This window comes from Manis javanica, chromosome 4 (assembly GCF_040802235.1).
Source record: "Manis javanica isolate MJ-LG chromosome 4, MJ_LKY, whole genome shotgun sequence".
Classification (NCBI taxonomy): domain Eukaryota; kingdom Metazoa; phylum Chordata; class Mammalia; order Pholidota; family Manidae; genus Manis; species Manis javanica.
The window spans coordinates 130,667,677-130,687,240 of record NC_133159.1 but is presented as its reverse complement, the minus strand read 5'-3'; the positions used below and the strand labels follow the sequence as shown (position 1 = coordinate 130,687,240).

General features: G+C 39.5%; 2 protein-coding genes across 3 annotated transcripts; one reads left to right on the top strand and one right to left on the bottom strand.

The window, feature by feature from the left end:
* MIS12 (MIS12 kinetochore complex component) lies at positions 1 to 4,780 on the bottom strand. Its single transcript, XM_017649001.3, has 2 exons — positions 4,599 to 4,780; positions 1 to 945 (listed from the first exon to the last, which is right to left on the bottom strand). Exon 2 carries the CDS (start codon positions 903 to 905, stop codon positions 285 to 287), a length of 621 nt encoding a protein of 206 aa, XP_017504490.1. The 5' UTR covers positions 906 to 945; positions 4,599 to 4,780; the 3' UTR covers positions 1 to 284.
* Positions 4,781 to 5,032: 252 nt separating this feature from the next.
* On the top strand, positions 5,033 to 18,513 carry DERL2 (derlin 2). 2 transcript variants are annotated; one of them, XM_017649003.3, is made up of 7 exons: positions 5,033 to 5,180; positions 6,036 to 6,101; positions 7,961 to 8,034; positions 9,127 to 9,220; positions 9,954 to 10,149; positions 10,408 to 10,498; positions 15,351 to 18,513. In XM_017649003.3, the coding sequence occupies exons 1-7, from the start codon at positions 5,088 to 5,090 to the stop codon at positions 15,454 to 15,456; spliced, it is 720 nt and encodes a 239-aa protein (XP_017504492.1). In that variant the 5' UTR covers positions 5,033 to 5,087; the 3' UTR covers positions 15,457 to 18,513. The 2 variants fall into 2 exon arrangements, with proteins under 2 accessions (XP_017504492.1, XP_017504493.1); XM_017649004.3 differs by having other exon boundaries at positions 5,055 to 5,180; positions 6,039 to 6,101.
* The last annotated feature ends 1,051 nt before the right edge of the window (positions 18,514 to 19,564 follow it).

The window sequence follows — 19,564 nt, the reverse complement described above, 5'->3', positions numbered from 1 at the left end:
TATCATTGGCCAGGGAAAGCTTTACTTCTTCCATCATGCCCCCAAAACTTGTCAGTGAATCAAGAATTCCTTCCCACCTACTAGAAGCCTCTATGGAACAGATGCTGCAAAGATTAGTTCAGGGTGGTACACAGACTCTTCAAGAGGGCGGACCAAAATATGTGGAATACAAGACTGAGCAAAGAAAACCCAATAAAATATACAACTCAGTAGAATAAGAATAGTCATTGATATAAATCCCTTACCATTCTACTTTCTGACAAGTTCCTTTTCCTACATAGAAATTAAGATATTTTCAATCTTTTGCCTTCCTTTTCCACATTGTCTCTAATATTCTGTAGTTTTCTGGAGTTCTGGACCAGGTACACCAAGCTCTCCTTAAAATCACTAGCCCCATGATCTCTGCCAACATTTTCAAATTCATCAAACAAAGCCAACGTCTGTTTGAGTTTGGCCTGAACAATTTTTTGCTCTTCTAATTCTGCAAGAAGGGCCTGCTTAGTGCATAATTCAGTCTTATACTTCTCCTGTAATTGTTCAATTTCTTTTTGGAGAAGCTGGAATTCTTCCTCACTATAAGGATGCGTGTCCTGAGATTTATCTTCTGGAAGCAAGATGTTTGGGGGAATACGCAAAATCAACTCTAAGAACAGCTGCTCCATCTTCCCAAAAAGGTTATCAAAGCGTCCTTTCATGAAGCAAAGAAACTTCTCCGTGCATTTATGAATCTGAACTGGGCTAATCCCACAGTCTGGGATGCCATCCAGCTTCTTCAGCATAACCTGCTCAACAGCCTGCATCACTTCAAATAGGTAATCTTGAAATGCAATGTATATCCTAAGCATGCAAGTTTGTGGTGTGAAGCCAAAGAATTGGGCCTCATAGGTCATTGGATCAACAGACATCTTGGTTTATTTTGGTTCGCTAATTTTAATTGGGAAAAATCTGCAAATGTAAAAAGAAAAAATTCATTTAGATAGAAAAATCATCTGATGAAGGTAACAAATCACATTACAGATTGCAAAAACAAAACAGAGAAGCAAACAAAAAACAAGGAGTTTGTATCCCTTGATACCTGATGCCACATCCAGTTGAAAGAAGCCTTAATCATTCACAATAGGATATAAACCCTTGCCTCTCTTGAGGCTCTTGCCATCAGTCTATAACATCTCTTTTTTTGCCATCTCATTATTAATTTCCCTCAACTCTCATTTTTTGAGGACCCTGGCCTATTGCTCAGTCTTCTGAATTCTGTTATCATCCTAGACAACTTTCAAGTTTAGATGGATGACCTAACCAGTGCCCTAGAATCTTGGTTTCTTGCGTTTCAATAGCCTTCATCTCCACTCTTTTAGCCACCTGGCTATTGATATTTGTCTTCTCTCCCTAGCTTCTCCTTTTTGACCATCACCTCACACACTATTCTTCCAAATCTAATTCACAGACTAATATTATACATTACTCTTCAAGACTTTCAGCTCTCTGATCCTCTCTTTCTTGCTCTCAGTCTCTCTCCCACTTCACTTCTTTCCCTGTCCATTTTAGGTTCCATGATCCATCACTTCAACCACTCCCTTGCCAATGTCCCTGACTCTCTTTCCTTCCAACCTAGCCATGTGGAAAAAAAATCCCCATTGGAAGCTGTGCAAGCCTCTTTTAAGTTTTACAACTCTGACATGTTTGTTCAAGGGTCTGGGAGTCATTCCTTCCAAAAGTAAACATCTAAGAAAATGGCAATCCTATCTCCCTGTCACTGTGCAAGGACTGTGGAAATTTAACCTAGGCACCTTCTCCTGAGCTGTAACCATGTTTGTCACAAAAGTTGAGTTTTATTATCCCTTCAGATAAAGGCCATTAGCTAAATTGGCTACCTTAGATGAATTTAGGATGCACTTAAAGAATTTGAAGCAAATGGTGCAGTCAAATCTTTTTATGGGAAGATAAGATGCTGTTGATACTGACAATTTATGTGTAAAATGGCTAAAGACAGAATGACTGGCTTGGCTGTATATACAGGGTAGAATTTCTTTCTATCTTTGTGATCTTACACACGGCCTACAATGAATTGCAAACTCAATATGCTTATTCAGTAATAAAATTGCATTCTTCTCTGTCTTGTGGGTTGGCAGATTTTATTTCAACATGGCCCTATACCTTTAGAATCAAGTTCAAACTCTCAACATGGTGTACATGAGCCTTCATCATGTGACCTTTACTAATCACGCTGTCCTCCTTTGTAAGGACCTCACATGTACAAACTTGAGTTGATAATACTTCCTATTTCATGGCAGTCTATTGTTGCTCCATGTTATGTCCTCTTATTTTATTCTTTCATTTCCCATAGGAACCTAGTGTTTAAACATATGCCTTTTCAATTTATCTTTAATTTTAATTCATCTTTAATAGATTTTTGACATTCTTGAAAAACAGTTTTGTATTTGTACGCTTACATTTTTGTTTGCAGTCATTCCATATTATTACACTTCCCTGTTATATTTCATTGGTTCCGACTGAAGTTGTCCATCACTTTATCATATACATATACCACACCTGATGTACCCATTCTACTTATGAAGGACACCTATTTTGCTTCCAGTATCTTCTACCAGAAATAATGTTATAATGAACACCCTCCTATAATGTCTCCTCAGGGACCTGCAGGACATTTACACAGCCAAGTAATTGCTGGGCCATAGAGTTCACTTATACGTAATTTCACTAAATACTGCCAAAATGTTCTGATGGGGAGACTCCAAGAAGGAACTAGTGGTCACCAAAGGGGAGGGGGTGGGAGGACGGGTGGGGAGGGAGAAGGGGATTGAGGGTATTATGCTTAGTACACATGGCATGGGGGATCACGGGGAGAACAGTGTAGCACAGAGAAGACACAGTGAATCTGTGGCATCTTACTACACTGATGGACAGTGACTGCATTTGGGTATGGGTGGGGACTTGATAATATGGGTAAATGTAGTAACCACATTGTTTCTCAGCTGTTTCTACCAATTCTGGATTGTTATTTCATGATCCCTACCTAATCCAAAATTGAAAGATTCACCTTAAACCAAACTTGTAATTCTCAAAAAAGTTTCTCTCTCTTCTCTCATCCCTCTGAGATACTGCTAAAGCCCTGTTGACATGTTCATGTGAAACCTTCATAAGAGTGTATATCAATCATACCTTAATAAAAAATTTTCTTTAATGTTCTGATGGGGGGGTAGGGAACTCTAGGCTGGTTTACACTCCCACTTGCAGTATATGACAATTTCTTTCTCACGTCTTCACTAACACTTGATATTACTCAACACTCTAATTTTTGGCAATCTAATAGGTGTGAAATTGTTTTTCAGTGCTGTTTTTTGAAAGTCAAAACCATGTAGCCACACAAAGAAAGTTGGGTAGTGAGGACTGGAACTATCTATACTCCCTCCCCCTGACACAACTTACTGTTTACATTACCATGACTTTACTATTCTAGGACACCAGAATAGCATTTTTATTGTTCATACCGCTTGTTCATTGTGAAAGCCCAAGACGATTAACTTTTCAACGGGACGCATCAACAATTTGTACCATAAGCTTTTCTGAAATCCTTGCCTCAGCTGTTTCTACCAATTCTGGATTGTTATTTCATGATCCCTACCTAATCCAAAATTGAAAGATTCACCTTAAACCAAACTTGTAATTCTCAAAAAAGTTTCTATCTCTTCTCTCATCCCTCTGAGATACTGCTAAAGCCCTGTCGACATGTTCTCCCTTACCAGGGTAAGCAATACACTTGGCATTGTTTTATCAACAGGTTGAAGGTGATACCTGGGGAGCAGGCAGAAATAGTTTAATGTGAATTGCTCTGATCGCAGTTAATAATAGTTGGACACCATTTCATACATGTTAACGCTTCGTCTCTCCTTCTGTGAATTACCATATCCTTAAAAAAAAAAATCACTCTCTCCAGCCTTTTACTTGGTTCCTTTCTTATATACTACTAGACTTGATGGCCACTTCCCGTTCCAAAAGCCTTTAGTGCTTCCTTATAATCCACCGAAAAAATAATATTCTTAGCTTTGCCTGCCATGATCTAGGTAATCTTTGTTCCAACCCCACGGAGCTATTTTGTTTCCCTGTGATATTGTCTTTCCTTCAAGAAAGGAGGCCATGGCCAAACATCCTTCAAGGGTCAGCTTAATACACTTCCCTGGTGACCCACCCCTCTGAATTCCCATCAGGACCTCTCTTCGGACACCGCCCAAATTCTACTTTAAGATATTATTCACTAGCCTGTCTCATCTTCTCTTCTAGGTCTAGGGTTCCTGAGGGCAGGATGGATACGGCTAACTCAATATTTGCATTTAGAAAGGTGCCTAGGACACCTCAGCTAGTTGAGCCGACCGAGCTCCAGAAACAGAGGGCAGGAACTACTTCGGCCGGAGGACGGGCTCCCGTCGGGCTACGTGACCCCACTGCATGCCGGGTCGGCAGCCGGGGCCCGGCTGACCAGGCTGCTCTAACAGGCTGCTCCAGCGCCTGGCGGTGATGCAGAATCCAGTGCCACCTCTTCCCTCTCCTCCTCAGAGAAAATGCAGCCCCGCGGCACTTACCCAAGCAACCATGAGAGTGATGAATTCGACCACCGTCTTCCCGCCACCTCCTTTAAACCACCACTTGAGGTCAGAGATAGGTGGGGCCGCGGGCTCTCCGAAATTCCGACCGATACCTGCCTCAACGAACGAGAGCAAAGGCGGGATGCTATCGTGCTCCTGATTGGCTGGATGTTCGATCTGAAGGGTGCCACCTGGATTGGTGACCGCAAGGGGCCGGGCGGGAAAATTTAGCTGTGGCCGGCGGTGATTGGCGGAAGGAACCCGTACTTACTCTCTTCTTCCGGACGCCGGTGGGTGGGGAAGCAAGGCTGGGGCTGCGGAAACGCAACTCGTGATTGGCAGGGTGCCTTCCCTAGGACTCTAGCGCTTGGTGGCTGGCAGGTTGCGCAGCGCTGATTGGACAGCACCAGGCCCCGCTTTGATCCCGCCCCGCCGTCAGGGCTGACTACCGGAAGGGGAAGTGGGGGGGGGCAGGCGGTGGGGAAGATGGCGTACCAGAGCCTGCGGCTCGAGTATCTGCAGATCCCACCGGTCAGCCGCGCCTACACCACCGCCTGCGTCCTCACTACCGCCGCTGTGGTGAGCCGCTGCAGCACCAGCTTCTCACTGTCTGGGCTGGATTTGACCGGGTCTCCGGGAAATTGGGGTTTGGGCCTCTTGGAGAGCCAGAGGAGTTGATCCCGGGGTGGGAAGGGGCGTACAGGGTGCTGCTCTGTGGGGTTTGGAATGACCCGGAGACTGCTTATCCAGTCACCCGAAAAGAAAATGCCTCTTTATGGGGTGGAGGATCAGGACTGCAGGCCAGTTTCTGAAAAATGAAGGCGGGACACCACAGCAATCAGGGCTGCGGGAGACGCCCACCCAAGAAACATGTCAGGAACTCTGGCGATGACCAGGTGGTACCGTGGTGACTAGTGGGAGGCACGACCGCTTAGTGAAGAAACCTAGGTGTTGAGGATAGAAAGCTGGAAGTTGTCGAAAGAGGAAGTCGTGTAAAAAAGAGAGGCTGGTTAGAGAGGTTGGCTGGAAGCACCCAGCCTAGACGGTGGCAGAGTCTTGATCTTCAGTCTTTGTCCTTTTGAGTGAGTTGTGTGGCTTCACACAGCTGTTTCAGGTGGTGCCCATGTGACGGGCTAATTTTTAACAGCTCCTCTTTTTGCCCTGCATCTAAAATAGCACCACCTACTTCCATGCCTTCATGTCACCAACTATTTCAACATAAAACAAACTTTTAGGAATACACTTTAGGAATACAAAGAATTATACCCGTTCTAGAGAATTCTTTACCAATCTTTCCTCTGCCCTAAGAAGAAAGCCTTAAAAGGATTCAGTTCAAGTGAGAGTTGTGCTAGGCCTCCTAATTCTTTATTGTAAGTGATGCAATTTTTTGTTTCTTGATAGATTTGCTTTAAGAAGCTTTTTTTTCTATTTCAGCAGTTGGAACTGATCACACCTTTTCAGTTGTACTTCAATCCTGAATTAATCTTTAAACACTTTCAAGTAAGTGGTCCATCATAACCATGATGAATGCTTCCGTTTTTAAACTATTTTTTTTCTTTTTTAGTAGCAAATCCTGTCATGTATTATCTCAAAAAAGTCAGTGGGAATATTTGATTATAAGTTTTACTGTGGAGGATATAAAGCAGTGTTTCTGCAGGCTGCAGAATCACCAACAACTTTTAAGAGGTTCTCAAGCACCTCATCATGTACCAAATCAGAGTCACCAAGGGTAGGAATTGGGAATCTGCATTTTATTTTTAAAGTTCCCTGCATGGTTTTGATTTGATGTGTCCAGTTCCTGTGTTTAGGAATAACTGGTTCAGAATTAATAATGTAGTTGGAGAGGAGACGAAAGCTGCCCAGAGAGTCTTACAGGATGCCCTTATTTTGTGGACTCAGCATCTGGCAAGCCAGCCACCCTCTGTTATCACCGTAGACAAGTTGAGGAACTCAACTCTGTTAGGTGCTTTTAAGTTGATCATCTTCCAGGAATAATTCATACTAACAAAGCTTCAGAAGACCAATGTCTAAAACAACACGCCAGTTTATTAGATTACAGCAGGAGATAGTCCTCTCCAGTAATTAAATGCTAAAAGAGAGGTGTGTTTTCCTACTCTGGGAGGATCATATAGGATACAGAGTGACAGAGATCCAAAAGCCAATAATTCTGCCTCTACATGTTATTCTCACCATCTCAAATGTGTTTCATTCACTTTATACCCACCGAACTCCAGCTTGCCTTTCAAAATGCAGCTTTTTGTAGTCTTCCCAGATTCATCCTCCTCTGTGTCCCTAGGGTCTCTGTAAATACTTCTTTTAGTGCATCTCACACCTTGCACTTATTTGCATGCTTGTCTCCTCACTGGGTTGAGGACTCGGTTAGTAGGACTAAATTCTTTCAACTTTATTATTAATCTTTAAGAATTTAATGATAATGATGTATAAAGCAGTCCTGTGGTCTACTGGCACTGCCTTGTTACCTTGATGTGCACATGGCCTTTACTGGGAACTGTAGCCCCATCTCAGTATTGATTCCTGTTAACTTGGCTTGGCTTGATTTTTGCCTGGGGTTATCCTCTTGATGACTGTGTATCTGCATTTGGAGTTAGGAGTTCTAGGTTTGAGTTCAGAGTCAACCCCTACAAGCTGGATATCCTTGGGCAAGCTTTTTAAAAATTATCCAGGTTTCTTAGTTTCCAGACATGTGAAATGGGGATGGTAGTCCCAGTCTACTCGTCTATCTCACAAGATTATTAGGATCACAGAAGATTATAATAGAGTATGTTAAAGCACTTGAAAGTGTTACGTGCTCTACCATTGTGAGGAGTTCTGTTTATTGCAGGGGTGGATGAGTTGGAAAGAGTATCAGGGTTTTACTCTGGATGTTTCAGACTGCCTAATATAGAAACATAACTGGGAAGTTTACATTAGATCCTGGAGTTTTTCCCTGGTATCTCAATTAGATTCTGGTACGACATATATGAAAGCACTATTTTCTATTCTGCAAATTAACCTAGTCTATCAGACTTCTTCCATAATTTGGTTGAACATATATATGGTGTAGGGTTTTTCAGGGTTTTTTTGTTGTTTTTTAAGGATGATCATACTTCCAAGTTTTCTGTCCCATTATCCTTACGGATTTTGAGAGCCAAGCGATATCTTTCAGACTTTCAACTAGGAATAGCATAAAAATCCACTGTCACAAAAAGACACTTTTTGGATCAGAACATAATATTACCTGTCTGTGGCCTTTCAACCATTGTTGTCATAGAATATGTCTTTTTTCTTAATTTGGAAATATTTCCTGGTGTATTTTACTTAATCTATTCTTTCTCTTGACTTGTTTTTTCTTTTAACAGATATGGAGGCTAATCACCAATTTCTTATTTTTTGGGCCAGTTGGATTCAATTTTTTATTTAACATGATATTTCTGTATCCTTTATTAAGTGGGGTTAGCATAAAACTTTAGGTTTACTTAGGAAATACAATATTAAATTGAAACATAATCCTATTATTTTTGTTGCCATCTTAGCTGTAACGTCTGGGTACTCGCTCAGTGATACACAGAGTAATTGGTCAGATAATAGTGTTTAAGGGTATTTTTAGGTCACTGTTTTTTCAAATGGGAAGTCTTTAACCATAAAGTGATTTAATTGAAGCATACTTACAAAATAACATCAGCAGATATCAAGTGATGAAACACAACCTGAATACAGTGATAATTAATAGAGCTTTGGTCCTGGTTGGAGTGGGTTCATGAGGAATGGAGAACTTGAGATCTCCTTGGACCTTGGCTGCTGCTTCTACTTGCTGGGAGACAGTGCCATAATGTCTGCTGGGCTTGCCATGTTCCAGTTTGTTGAAAGAGGAAAAGTTGTGCTCTGGTCAGCTGGGTAATTGGGATCACTGAGCAAGACATTCCTCCTCCACCCTGACCCTCTGGATTAAGAGGGGGTTACAGCTTTGCTCACCTGCGGTAGACAGAGGGCCTCAGAGGGGTGACAGGATTCCTGCCCTGGGATGGATTCCTGTGTCATCTATGTGGTATATCATTCTGGTAAGTTTCTAATACATTTTTCATCATAATGCATCTTTATTGACTTGAAGTGTAGAAATGTTTAAACTGGCTGAAAAAGTAGGTTATCACACAAGGCTTCTTGATGGGGATTATTTCCAAGTTAGGTTATGAAAAGGCCAGGATGGTATAAATTATAGTGTAGCTGAACATGGGAAAGACAGTACAAATTTGAAAAAGTGTAGAAGATGACTGGAAACATGTTCATGCAGAACCTGGCTTAGTTCCCCAATCAGGAACTGATTTTGTAAGATAACGTGGTCTTCACCTTGCCTAAGATGCCTCGTACCAAAAGAGAAGTGACCAAACTACCCCTTGTAAACATTCTCAGAGAAATGAAGGCTTGACTTCTTATAGATAGTATAGAGTCCAGGTGTACTTGAGTAATACATTAAATTTTAATTTTTCTTATTTGTGTACTTAAAATTTTCTTAACTTGGAACTTAAAGATATCGTTACTGTCGAATGCTAGAAGAAGGCTCTTTCCGAGGTCGGACAGCAGACTTTGTATTTATGTTCCTTTTTGGTGGATTCTTAATGACTGTATCCTTCAACAAGTAGAGCAAATACAGGAAAATGTTAAAGAACACCTGCTCTCGCCAAAGCTTTTCACCTGTTTCCCATAATCTGCTAGATATTCTGAACAAAGAGATCAAAGTAGACCAGGTTTGAGCTGCAAGGCACTGTTTATTATAGCACACTTTATGTGACAGCTTTCTAAGCCTAGAGGTTGGACAGGATGCTTTTCTACTGTGAGCAAGTCAGGAACTTTTAACCCAGGTGGGTTACTATTAGTATCTTAGATATCTCATTGTTGATGGGCGTGCTTCACTTTTAAGCTAAGTAAGTAAGACATTTGTTTGGTCACTGTCAAAACTGATAGATTTTTTTTTTAATTGTCATCCAAATGACCAACCTGAATGTAGTAACAGGATGGTTTTGCTCTGGCTCACTTAATTCATCTTTGTAAAGGTGCTAATGGTGAATGAGTTTAATGTAGTTACTAACCAAGGAATTAACACATTTTCCAAAGAGGCAAGAAATTCCTGAAAGCAGAATGTTAATTTGAAGTAGTTACAATCCAGATATTTGGCCTAAGCCGGTTTTTGCCTGATGTCTCTGGCTAATCATTTTCACGCTTTTTTTCTTGTAAAGGTGTAACTACTGCTCAGTTTTCCTAATTCATACTTCCATTAGAATGCAATCCTTAGTTCTCTTGCCCAGTCTTCCCTATTACACTTTTAATGTTCATATTTTCCTTAATGCCATCTGCTAGCTTTTCGGTTTGTTCGTGAGCTTAGTTTTCCTGGGCCAAGCCTTTACAATAATGCTTGTCTACGTGTGGAGCCGAAGGAACCCCTATGTCCGCATGAACTTCTTTGGCCTTCTCAATTTTCAAGCCCCCTTTCTACCCTGGGTGCTCATGGGCTTTTCCTTGTTGTTGGGGAACTCAATCATTGTGGACCTCTTGGGTAAGAGTCTTATCACTACTTTTTTTTATTATTTTACTTGTAAATTTGTTTTGTCACTACTTTTCACGTTTATTCTGTCTGGCCTTCACAGATAGCTATTATAGGATTATTCGATTGTTACATGCTCAAAGACTACACTTTAATTTTTAGTAATTATATTGAGATTTCTTCCTCAATATGAGTAATTTATGTTGGTAGATCCATGTGCAATCAAAGTTTTAATCCTCTCCCTCATCCTTTATCTCTGATTGATTCTAGGTATTGCAGTTGGACACATATATTTTTTTTTGGAAGATGTATTTCCCAATCAGCCTGGTGGAATAAGAATTCTGAAAACACCATCTATTTTGTGAGTATTTAACATTAGCTCACGTGTTCCTTGCAGATAAACTAGGACAGGATCCAAGATTTGTGTTTTGTTGGAGCTCCTGGAGCTCCTGGCACCCAGGGTTTAGGTCAGCAAATATTTGCAGATTGAGCAATCCAGTTGCAGCTGCAGAACATTTGCATTTGGTAGGGGCAGAGTTACTAGGCTCAGGGTGTCCTGAGGGTGACTTGGCTGTTGCCGTCCCAGGTGACCACTGGCATCTCCTGTCCAAGGTGAGCCTACTGGTTTCATGAAAGCTGTTGTCTGAGTTTAGAGAGGTGACGTAGCCAAGTGGGTAAAACTGACTAAAGGGAAGTCTCTAATGGTGGAATGTCCAGCCTTCAAACAGGTGGTAGAGATAAGCAGTGAAGTAGAATGGAAATGGCTCTGGCCTGGAAACCAGGTGCAGGCAGTTCCACCGACCAGCTTTGTGATTTTAAGCCAGTCCCTTCTCTGTTTTTGTACTTCAGTTTCCTGAGAGTAGAACTTTGGTTTGTAAGACCTCTTTCTAGTCTAGAATTTTGTGTCCTTAGGATATACTGCATCAAAAAGGGTTTGCTTGAGGAATAAAATGTGAGTTTTTATCATAAACTATTTGTCTTGCCAGTGGATTTTCAGCCCCGGGCGAGTTCACTATGGATTCAGTGTGACCAAAGAAATGACAGTAGGACGTTCTTGGGGTGAAAGGATTATACACAATTTTATTCCCATGCTGGCAGGTCAATCACTAGAATCCCATCCACTCAGAGGGAGTCTGCATGCAGCAAGCCTCTGGGCCTCTCTACCCCTGCAGCTGTCTCAGTCTCTGTCCTTAGTGCGGCCAACACTCCAGTCTCTGCTCTGCTCTCCTGCAGCTGTACCACCATGTCTCCCAGAGCACTGGGCAGAGCTCTTTATATAGAGTCAGTAATGTGTATTGCCCACATGTGTAGTGAGCAAGACAACCAGGGCCAGGTGAGAATCCTGGCCACAGGAACCTTCACTTCATCCACACCATTTTTATGAATCTTGGTTGTAGGTTAGTTAAGTGAAGTAAGTATAATAGTAAAGTCCTCCATAATCCCACCACTTAGATAAAATAAGGGCCACCACTGTTAACTTTTTGACATGTATTCTTCAGTCTTTTACTGTTTGTACTTTTCTAATGGTGTTTCATAACCTTCTTTTTAATGTAATATGTCATAATCATTTTCCCATCATAAATGTCCTACAAAAATATAATAGCTGCATGATACCCTGTGGTATGAATATAGAGTGATTTTACTAATCCCTTATTGGTGGATAGTGTCATTAGTTCTTGTTTTTCCTTTTATAATTGGAGTGTTGAATATCCTTGTAGCTAAGTCTTTGTGCATATTCATGACTATTTTAAAGGATAAATTCCTAAAAGTGGAATTGCTATTTTCTGTATTGCAAATAACCATCCAAAATGAATGGTCAGGTTTATATCTCTACTAGCAATACATAAATGTCCATTGCCCTCATCAAACTTGGGAGATACTGTATTTTCCCATTCCTAGTTTGATAGCTATAAGGCAGTGTCTCATTGTATTTTATGATTTTTTTTCTAAAATCTTGAAATAGTTTCAGACTTAAAGAAAATAAACAGTACAAAGGACATGTTTTTCCCTTAAATCTTTGAAAGTAAATTGTCCATATGATGCCCTCAGACACCCTTTAATATGTATTTTCTATAAAAAATAATATTCTACAAAGTCAAAATCAGGAAATAAATATTAATCCTCATGCCTAATTCCACTGTTGGCAGTTGTCCTGTTAATGTCTTTCATAGCAAAAGAGTCTAATTTGGATTCAGGTGTTGCATTTAGTTGTCATGTCTGTTTAATCGCCTTCAGTTTGAAACAGCTCCTTGGTCTTCCCTTGATTTTCATGACTCTGACATTTCTTAAGATTATAGGCCCGTTTTGTAGAATACCTCTCAATTTGGATTTGTCCTGATGTTGGCTCACTCTTAGATTTAGGTTTTGCGACTTTAGTAGGAATCAAAGAAGTGACATTGCATTCTTCTAGTTGTAGCCTGTTAGCACAGGATTTCATTTTTTTGAATTTGACAAAGTGGTGGTAATCACTTCGATTACATAAGTGTCTGAGAGGCTTCTCCACCATAGTTACCTTTATTCCTTAATAAATTTGTTTTGTGAGAAGGTACTTCAAGAAAATATAAATATATTCCTTTTCTTGTCAAATTTCAGTTCATTTATATCTGTATAAATTCATGGTTTCATGTGTTATCCATGGATTATAATCCCTTGTATTGTTGTTTATTTTGGTGCTCATATTGTCCCAGATTTGGCCAATGGAAATCCATTCAAACTGGCTTCTAGGTACTTTTCAACATGTTTCCATCATTTTTTTTTAAGCAGTTTATTACTTTATGGCCCAGCAAGATATCCCAGGCTCATCTTGTGCTCTCCTTGACCTAGTCTTAGAATCAGTTACTTCGTCAAGGAGCCCTAGTTCCTTTTTAGTGGGGAATGGTATTTAGAAACCAAGATCCGGGTACTAGATGTGCTCATTGCTTTTGGAGTCTCACTGACTAGAGCAAGGGAGTATATGTATACATACGATATATATACATCTGTATTCTTAAAACATGGGTTTATACTGATACTCCTAGTTCTAGTACAACTAGTTACGATTCATTCTAGTTTTTTTCCTTTCTATATTTTTCCTCCAATATTTTATTATCAAAACTTCCAAACTTACAGAGAAGTAGAAAAAAATTGTACAGTAATTTACCCAACACAGATTCGATAATTAATATTTTACTGTACTGTTCTAGCTTTTTATACCTCTGTCCATCTTTCCATACTTAATTCTCTAAATACTTTATTATTATCACTAGAGTTCTTTATACACAACAAAATACCCAAACCTTAAGCATTCCAGCCAATAGGTTTTCATAAATGCACATACCTGATATACCTATGTAACCAAAACTCCCATCAAGCTAAAGAAAATACCATTATCCAGAAGGTTCCCTCATGTCCTTTCCCTGTCAGTCTTTGCCCCCTTCACCCAGGAAACAATCACTATACTGATTTTGTTCCTCCACAGAATAGTTTTTCATGAGTGGAATCATACAGTATATATTTACTTCATTGTATAAGGCCTCTTCAACATGTGTTTGAAATTCATCTACATTGCTGCATGTATGAGTAATTTCCTTTTTTTTTATTGAGTATTCCACTGTGTGACTATATAATTCCTTTTCTGTTTTTCCCTATTCTCATTGACAGTGAGAAACCTGATTCCTATTTTCATTACTATATTTACCTACTTAATTAGTCCCCACCAAATGTAACGAGTCTCTCATCCTATGTGGATGCCTTGCTCATCCTGCTGCACTTCATATGCCATGTATCGGGCTGCCCTCTTACGGGGATGCCCACCTTACCCTACTCGGGCTGTGACATCCTGCACCAGACTACCTCCAGGTGTATATGCCCCAGTTGGGCTCTTGACTCCATGTGCCAGGCTGCTCCCCCAGTCCTCCTGCTCTGGGCCAGCCATGGCTGCACTCCCCTGCCTGGGCACACACCTACTTTGTTCTGCCTCACCTAATGGTTGGGAAGTGGAATGAGTCTCAGTTTTTAACATGGCTTCCCTTTAATTATTATGAGAGCACACATTTTCGTATTTTTTAACTATTTGAATTTCCTTTTTGAATTGCCTATTGACCCCTACACTTTTCTATTACTATGTTTTGTATTTTTCTGTTGTTAATTTTTAAGAATTAAAGGAACACATATTGAAATATAGATGCCTTTTCTGACCTCAAGATGAAATAGAAGTTTTCAGATACATTTCTAATTTTATCAACCACGGGCAAGTACAATTAGAAATAAGAATGCAAATAGTAGGTGATGTTTTCATAGATAATTCTTTAAGGAAGGAGATTTTGAATGACCATATGATAGTATTTTAAAAGTCTTTGGACATTTACTATCCCTTCCTATGCTGTATAATTTTCTTGGAATAACTTCTAAAATTTTTAACTGTAAAATAGACAAAACATAAAATTTATCATCATACACATTTTAAGTGTACAGTTCGATGGCATTAAGTACATTCACATTGTGCTGCTATCTCTACCATCTATCCATAGAACTCTTTTCATATTGCAAAACTGAAAACTCTGTACCCATTAAATAATTCCCCATTTCCCCAGCTCTTGACAAACCATTGTTTTACTTTCTGTCTCTGTATGAGTTTGACTACACTAGGTTCCTCATACAAGGGGAATCACACAGTTTCTGTCCTTTGATGACCAGCTTATTTCACTAAGCATACTGTTTTCAAGATTAATTCATGTTGTAGCATATGTCAAGAATTTTTCTTTTTAAAGCTGAAAATACTCCATTATATGTACATACCATTTTGTTTATGCATTTGTCAGTGGATGCTGGATGATACTTGGTTGTGGGGAGACATTCGTGATAAATTTAGTGAAAATCAGATTATAAAACAAGTAGGTAATCTAGCTTTTGTAAAATTACATATATTAAAATTGTGGAAGAATAATGAAAACAACAGTGGTTATCTCTGGGGATTTAGGATATTTTGCTCAAATATGTTTCCTGTTTTCTCTACAGTTAACATGTATTACTTTCATAGTAAAAATGAGTAAAGGTATAAGTTTATGTAAATGTGAAATAATTATGAGTACTTTCATAATACGGCAACTGTTTCATTGGTAGGCAGATATAATGCTTGTTCATTGGTAGGAGCCCCATGGACTCTTTTTTACCTTGCAGTGTTAGGGACCTAAGGTGACTCTGGGACTAAATTAAATCTGTTGCCTGTCTTTTAGGAAGGCTATTTTTGATACACCAGATGAGGATCCAAATTACAATCCACTACCGGAAGAGCGGCCAGGAGGTTTCGCCTGGGGTGAGGGCCAGCGCCTTGGTGGCTAAGCAGCAGTGCCAATAATGAGACCCAGCTGAGAAGGACTCAGTGACATATGCATTGGGATTCTTTTATCCTTTGTGTTGCAAAAGTGTGGACACTTTTGACAGTTTGACAGATTTTAACTCCGGAAGCACTTTATGAAATGGTACACTGATTAATCCAGAAGACATTTCCAGCAGTTTACCAGTGGTTCCTCATTACACTGGTACTGAAAGTGTAATCTCTTGGAGCCAAAAAATGGGAGAAACAAATACCCTGCCACCTCTAATGAACAAGTACATGAGTCCTTGAGTTCTATGGTGTAAGGCAGAGCTTTTTCCTCTTCTTTGATAGACAAGGCCATGGTGTAAATGGAAGTTTCAGAGAGGACAAAATAAAACTAATTCCATCTCTCTCTCACTGAATTAAAGCTTTTGTGTGTGATCTTTTAAATTATGATAATGTGTTCTAGTTCTCCTGCTAGGTCAACTCAAAGCCATTTACATGCCTGCTCTTCCTATCTTTCGCTGGATTTCGACTGGATTTCATTTCAAGATTGGAAATACAAGGCTGATCTACTGTGGCTGTATATCCATCTACTAATTCCGGTTGCAGCTCCAGTAGGAAGAAGATTGTTTCTGTTGTCCAGATACTTTGTTCTCCGTCTGGGGTTTGTAAAACTTCAAGTTGTCAGGCAATGTGGCAAAGAGGGGTAGGGTGGTTTTTATAGCAGCAGATACTCAGCTATAGGAGAGTCAGCTGTATGTGAAAAGCTAATGTGCTGTCTTACTTCCTCTGCTTACATTTCTCCACTAAGAAATATCCAGGAAAAGACAGGTAATGGCTACCGTTTTGGAAAACAACAGAAAAATCTTTGGACCTGGAAACAAGTTATAATGTTGACTTTGGAGCCAGAAGAACAGGTACCAATTAGGCAGGAATACATTTCTGGGTCGTTGGCTAGTTAACATTCGTCACTTGCTTCATGAAAAGCTGAGAAGCTTTTCAAAGCCAAGTACCAGGTGGTTTCCTTCCCATCAGGTAGAAATTAGGGTCCAAAGTAATAGGCATTTAATGCTCATGGTTCAATAAATACTTATCCAAGATATTAACTAAGCTGGGTCCCAGCAGGTTCACATTCACACTGCCTAAGTAATTCAGGTAACTCAGAGGAATGAAATGGATACCCCTAGGAAAGAAATTATTTTAAATAGTTTTAATAAATAACATGTAGGCACAGGACTTTTCCAGATGGATCCAGCTTGGTTAAGCAGTAGCTTTCTAGAATGAGATTTTCCTCCAAAAGATGAACATGAGACTTAGATTAGACATAAACATCCTAAATGGGAATTTTTAGATTGTGAAGTGAGAAGTGTTTTAATACCTTTAAATGGAATATGCATAAGTAATGGAATTTAATATAACTATTTTACATGCTGCTAGTAATTTTGAATATGATTGTTGCAATTTTCTGGAACTTGGGTTAATAGGACTTCCTTTTTCCTAAGTGGTTAAAAAAAATTTTAAATGCCAATCTTAGAATGTATAATCCTTATGGGATTCTTAAATTTTATTATATCTAGTCTCTGTTAAAGAAAACTTGAATTTAAATTAAAAGGTTTTTTTAATTGTTTATTTGGGGGCTAGAAATATGTTTCTCTGGTTATATTTCTTCTCTCTTAGTTGATTGAGTTATCCAATTCATGGAATTTGTATAGTAAAATTTTAATCCTAAAATCTATTCAGTGACTGTTCATTTAAGTAGGGAATGTCTGTACATATTAACTGTAAAAGAGGAAACATTTTGAATTTATGGCCTAAATGCAGTCAGTTACAGGATTTTGAGTTCTCTGGTTTTATGGGGTGAGAATTCCTAGTGGCCAGATGCTGCACTCTGCTACTACACTGTGTCCTGGGCAGTGGTAATTTCAGTCACCGACCTCATGAGCTTGGCAGATCCCACTATCACCATCCCTAGCCCTGTGTTTCTTAATAGGACATATGGGCTTACCTGAGCATGAGGAAAAGCCCTCACTTCTTCCCCAGTTTACCTCTCAATCTTGATTCTTCCAGAAAACATTTCTTTTTCAAACTGCGAGTCAACTGAAAAGTGAGATTTGATATATGGAATTTTGTGACCACCTTACCTGACATACATATATAATTTAAGGGATACTGAAAAGCACACCTAACTGTGGCAGGGTTTTTTGTTGTAAGGCTACAGTATATGTCCATTAAAAAAACTGGACATGCAAATTGCATCTCTCTAGGAGATACATTTTATATACATTTTAGTGTGTCTTTTTTACTATGGATTTCTATTTCTGTCTTCCATTTGTTCTTTTTCTGTCCCTCTTGTATGGCCTAATATCTTTCCTACCCCTTGTGTAGTCTCTAAGAGAGTACCCAAGTCATGGATCTTGGTAATGAAACCCCCACTGTCTCTGGGTTCTTGAAAATTAGGAAATACAGGAGCTATTGGCATGCTGGGTGGAGGCCTCCTAGAATTGTCATCTATCCTTAATAACCTGCATTTTATGTTGTTGCTGTGTTTTCCTTTGGCAGGTGAGTTCCACCTGCATTGCTAGTCGTGATACTCCATAGTTTTCAGTGTTGGGTAGGTTGTCCCCAATGTTGCATTAAAGTTGTTGAACTTTGTATGATCAAGTCACCTTTGCTCATAAATCCAACAGCTTCTTAATGAGCTCCCATTTCAGATGCATACTTTTTGTCTTCCTCTGAATCTAACTCCCACCTCTACCTAAAAGGAACCTCAGTTTAAGTCTCTCAGTTCTTCAAGGCCTGGCCCCATTCCTGACTCCAAGAAATCTTGACTCTAAGGCATATTTCGTTGTCTATCTTTGAATCCCTATAAAGCTTCAAGTCTGTATGACATACTCCTACACCAAATTATATATTGTCTTGTACTGTTCCTAACTGGTACATGTATATTAGTCTTGTATCCCTCATGAGAATGTAAGCTCCTTAAGGGCAGGAACCATGTCTTAAATTTTTGTATCCACCACAGTGCCTAGCACAGTGCTTGGCACATGGGTGCTGAATAAACACTTGTTCATTGATCAGCAAGCTATTATCTGGTATTTTTAATTCTAGAGGGATCAATATATTCACATGCAAGCTTGTACCTAGTTGCTGGGGCTTATGATTGACTAAAGGTGGGATGGGATCAAGAGCAGTGGTTTGGTGGTCAGACAAGCCTGTCAACAGTGACCAACTGGTATGGTCATAGTAAGAACAGAGAAGTCCACAGACCATCCCAGAACAGTTAAGATAAGAAATATGTCTTGACAATCCACCTTTTGGAAGAAAAGCCCAGATATCTGAATAGCTATTAACATGGTCATCTACATTTGAGGGCCATTTGACCAAAGAGACTTTTATTTTGGAGGGACAGCAGATTTCAGACTACTATTTGGGAGTTGAGGGGGACAGATGTGTGTAACACTGCTTGATGCCTATATAGGATTTACTTTTCAACTCTTTGTTCCACGTAGCTTTAGAGCTGCAGTAGCTGGCTGGGTCATTAAGCCAGAGATTATGCACGAGTTACCTACACATATGGTTTATTTTTCCTGCACCATTAATTTAAAATTGATAGATTTCACATGTTTTCCTTGAAATTGGAAGACCTGCATGGCAGCTATTGCCTAGAGGTAACTTGTGGCTGCTTGTAGACACAGGGTATATGTGTGTGTGTGTATATATATATATATATATATATATATATATATGTGTGTGTGTATATATATATATATATATATATATATATATATACACACACACACACACGGATGTGTATGTATTTATCTGTCAAGAGATTATTTCACTCATTTATATTACCTACCTGGACTGTTGTAATCATTTGGGGTATATGTCTCCTCCATTAGGTTACTCAGGAAAGCATACTGTGAAAAAGCACTGATGTCTTAAATATTCAGGGTGCATAATTGGAGAGTTAATAGTTACTGCTATCGTCTGAATGTCTGTGCCCCCCAGGAATTCTTTCTGTGGCGAATTCATATGTTGAAATGCTAATGTCAGATATGATGGTATTAGGAAGCAGGGCCTTTGGAAGGTGCTTAAATCATGAGGTAGAGCCCTCATGAATGGGAT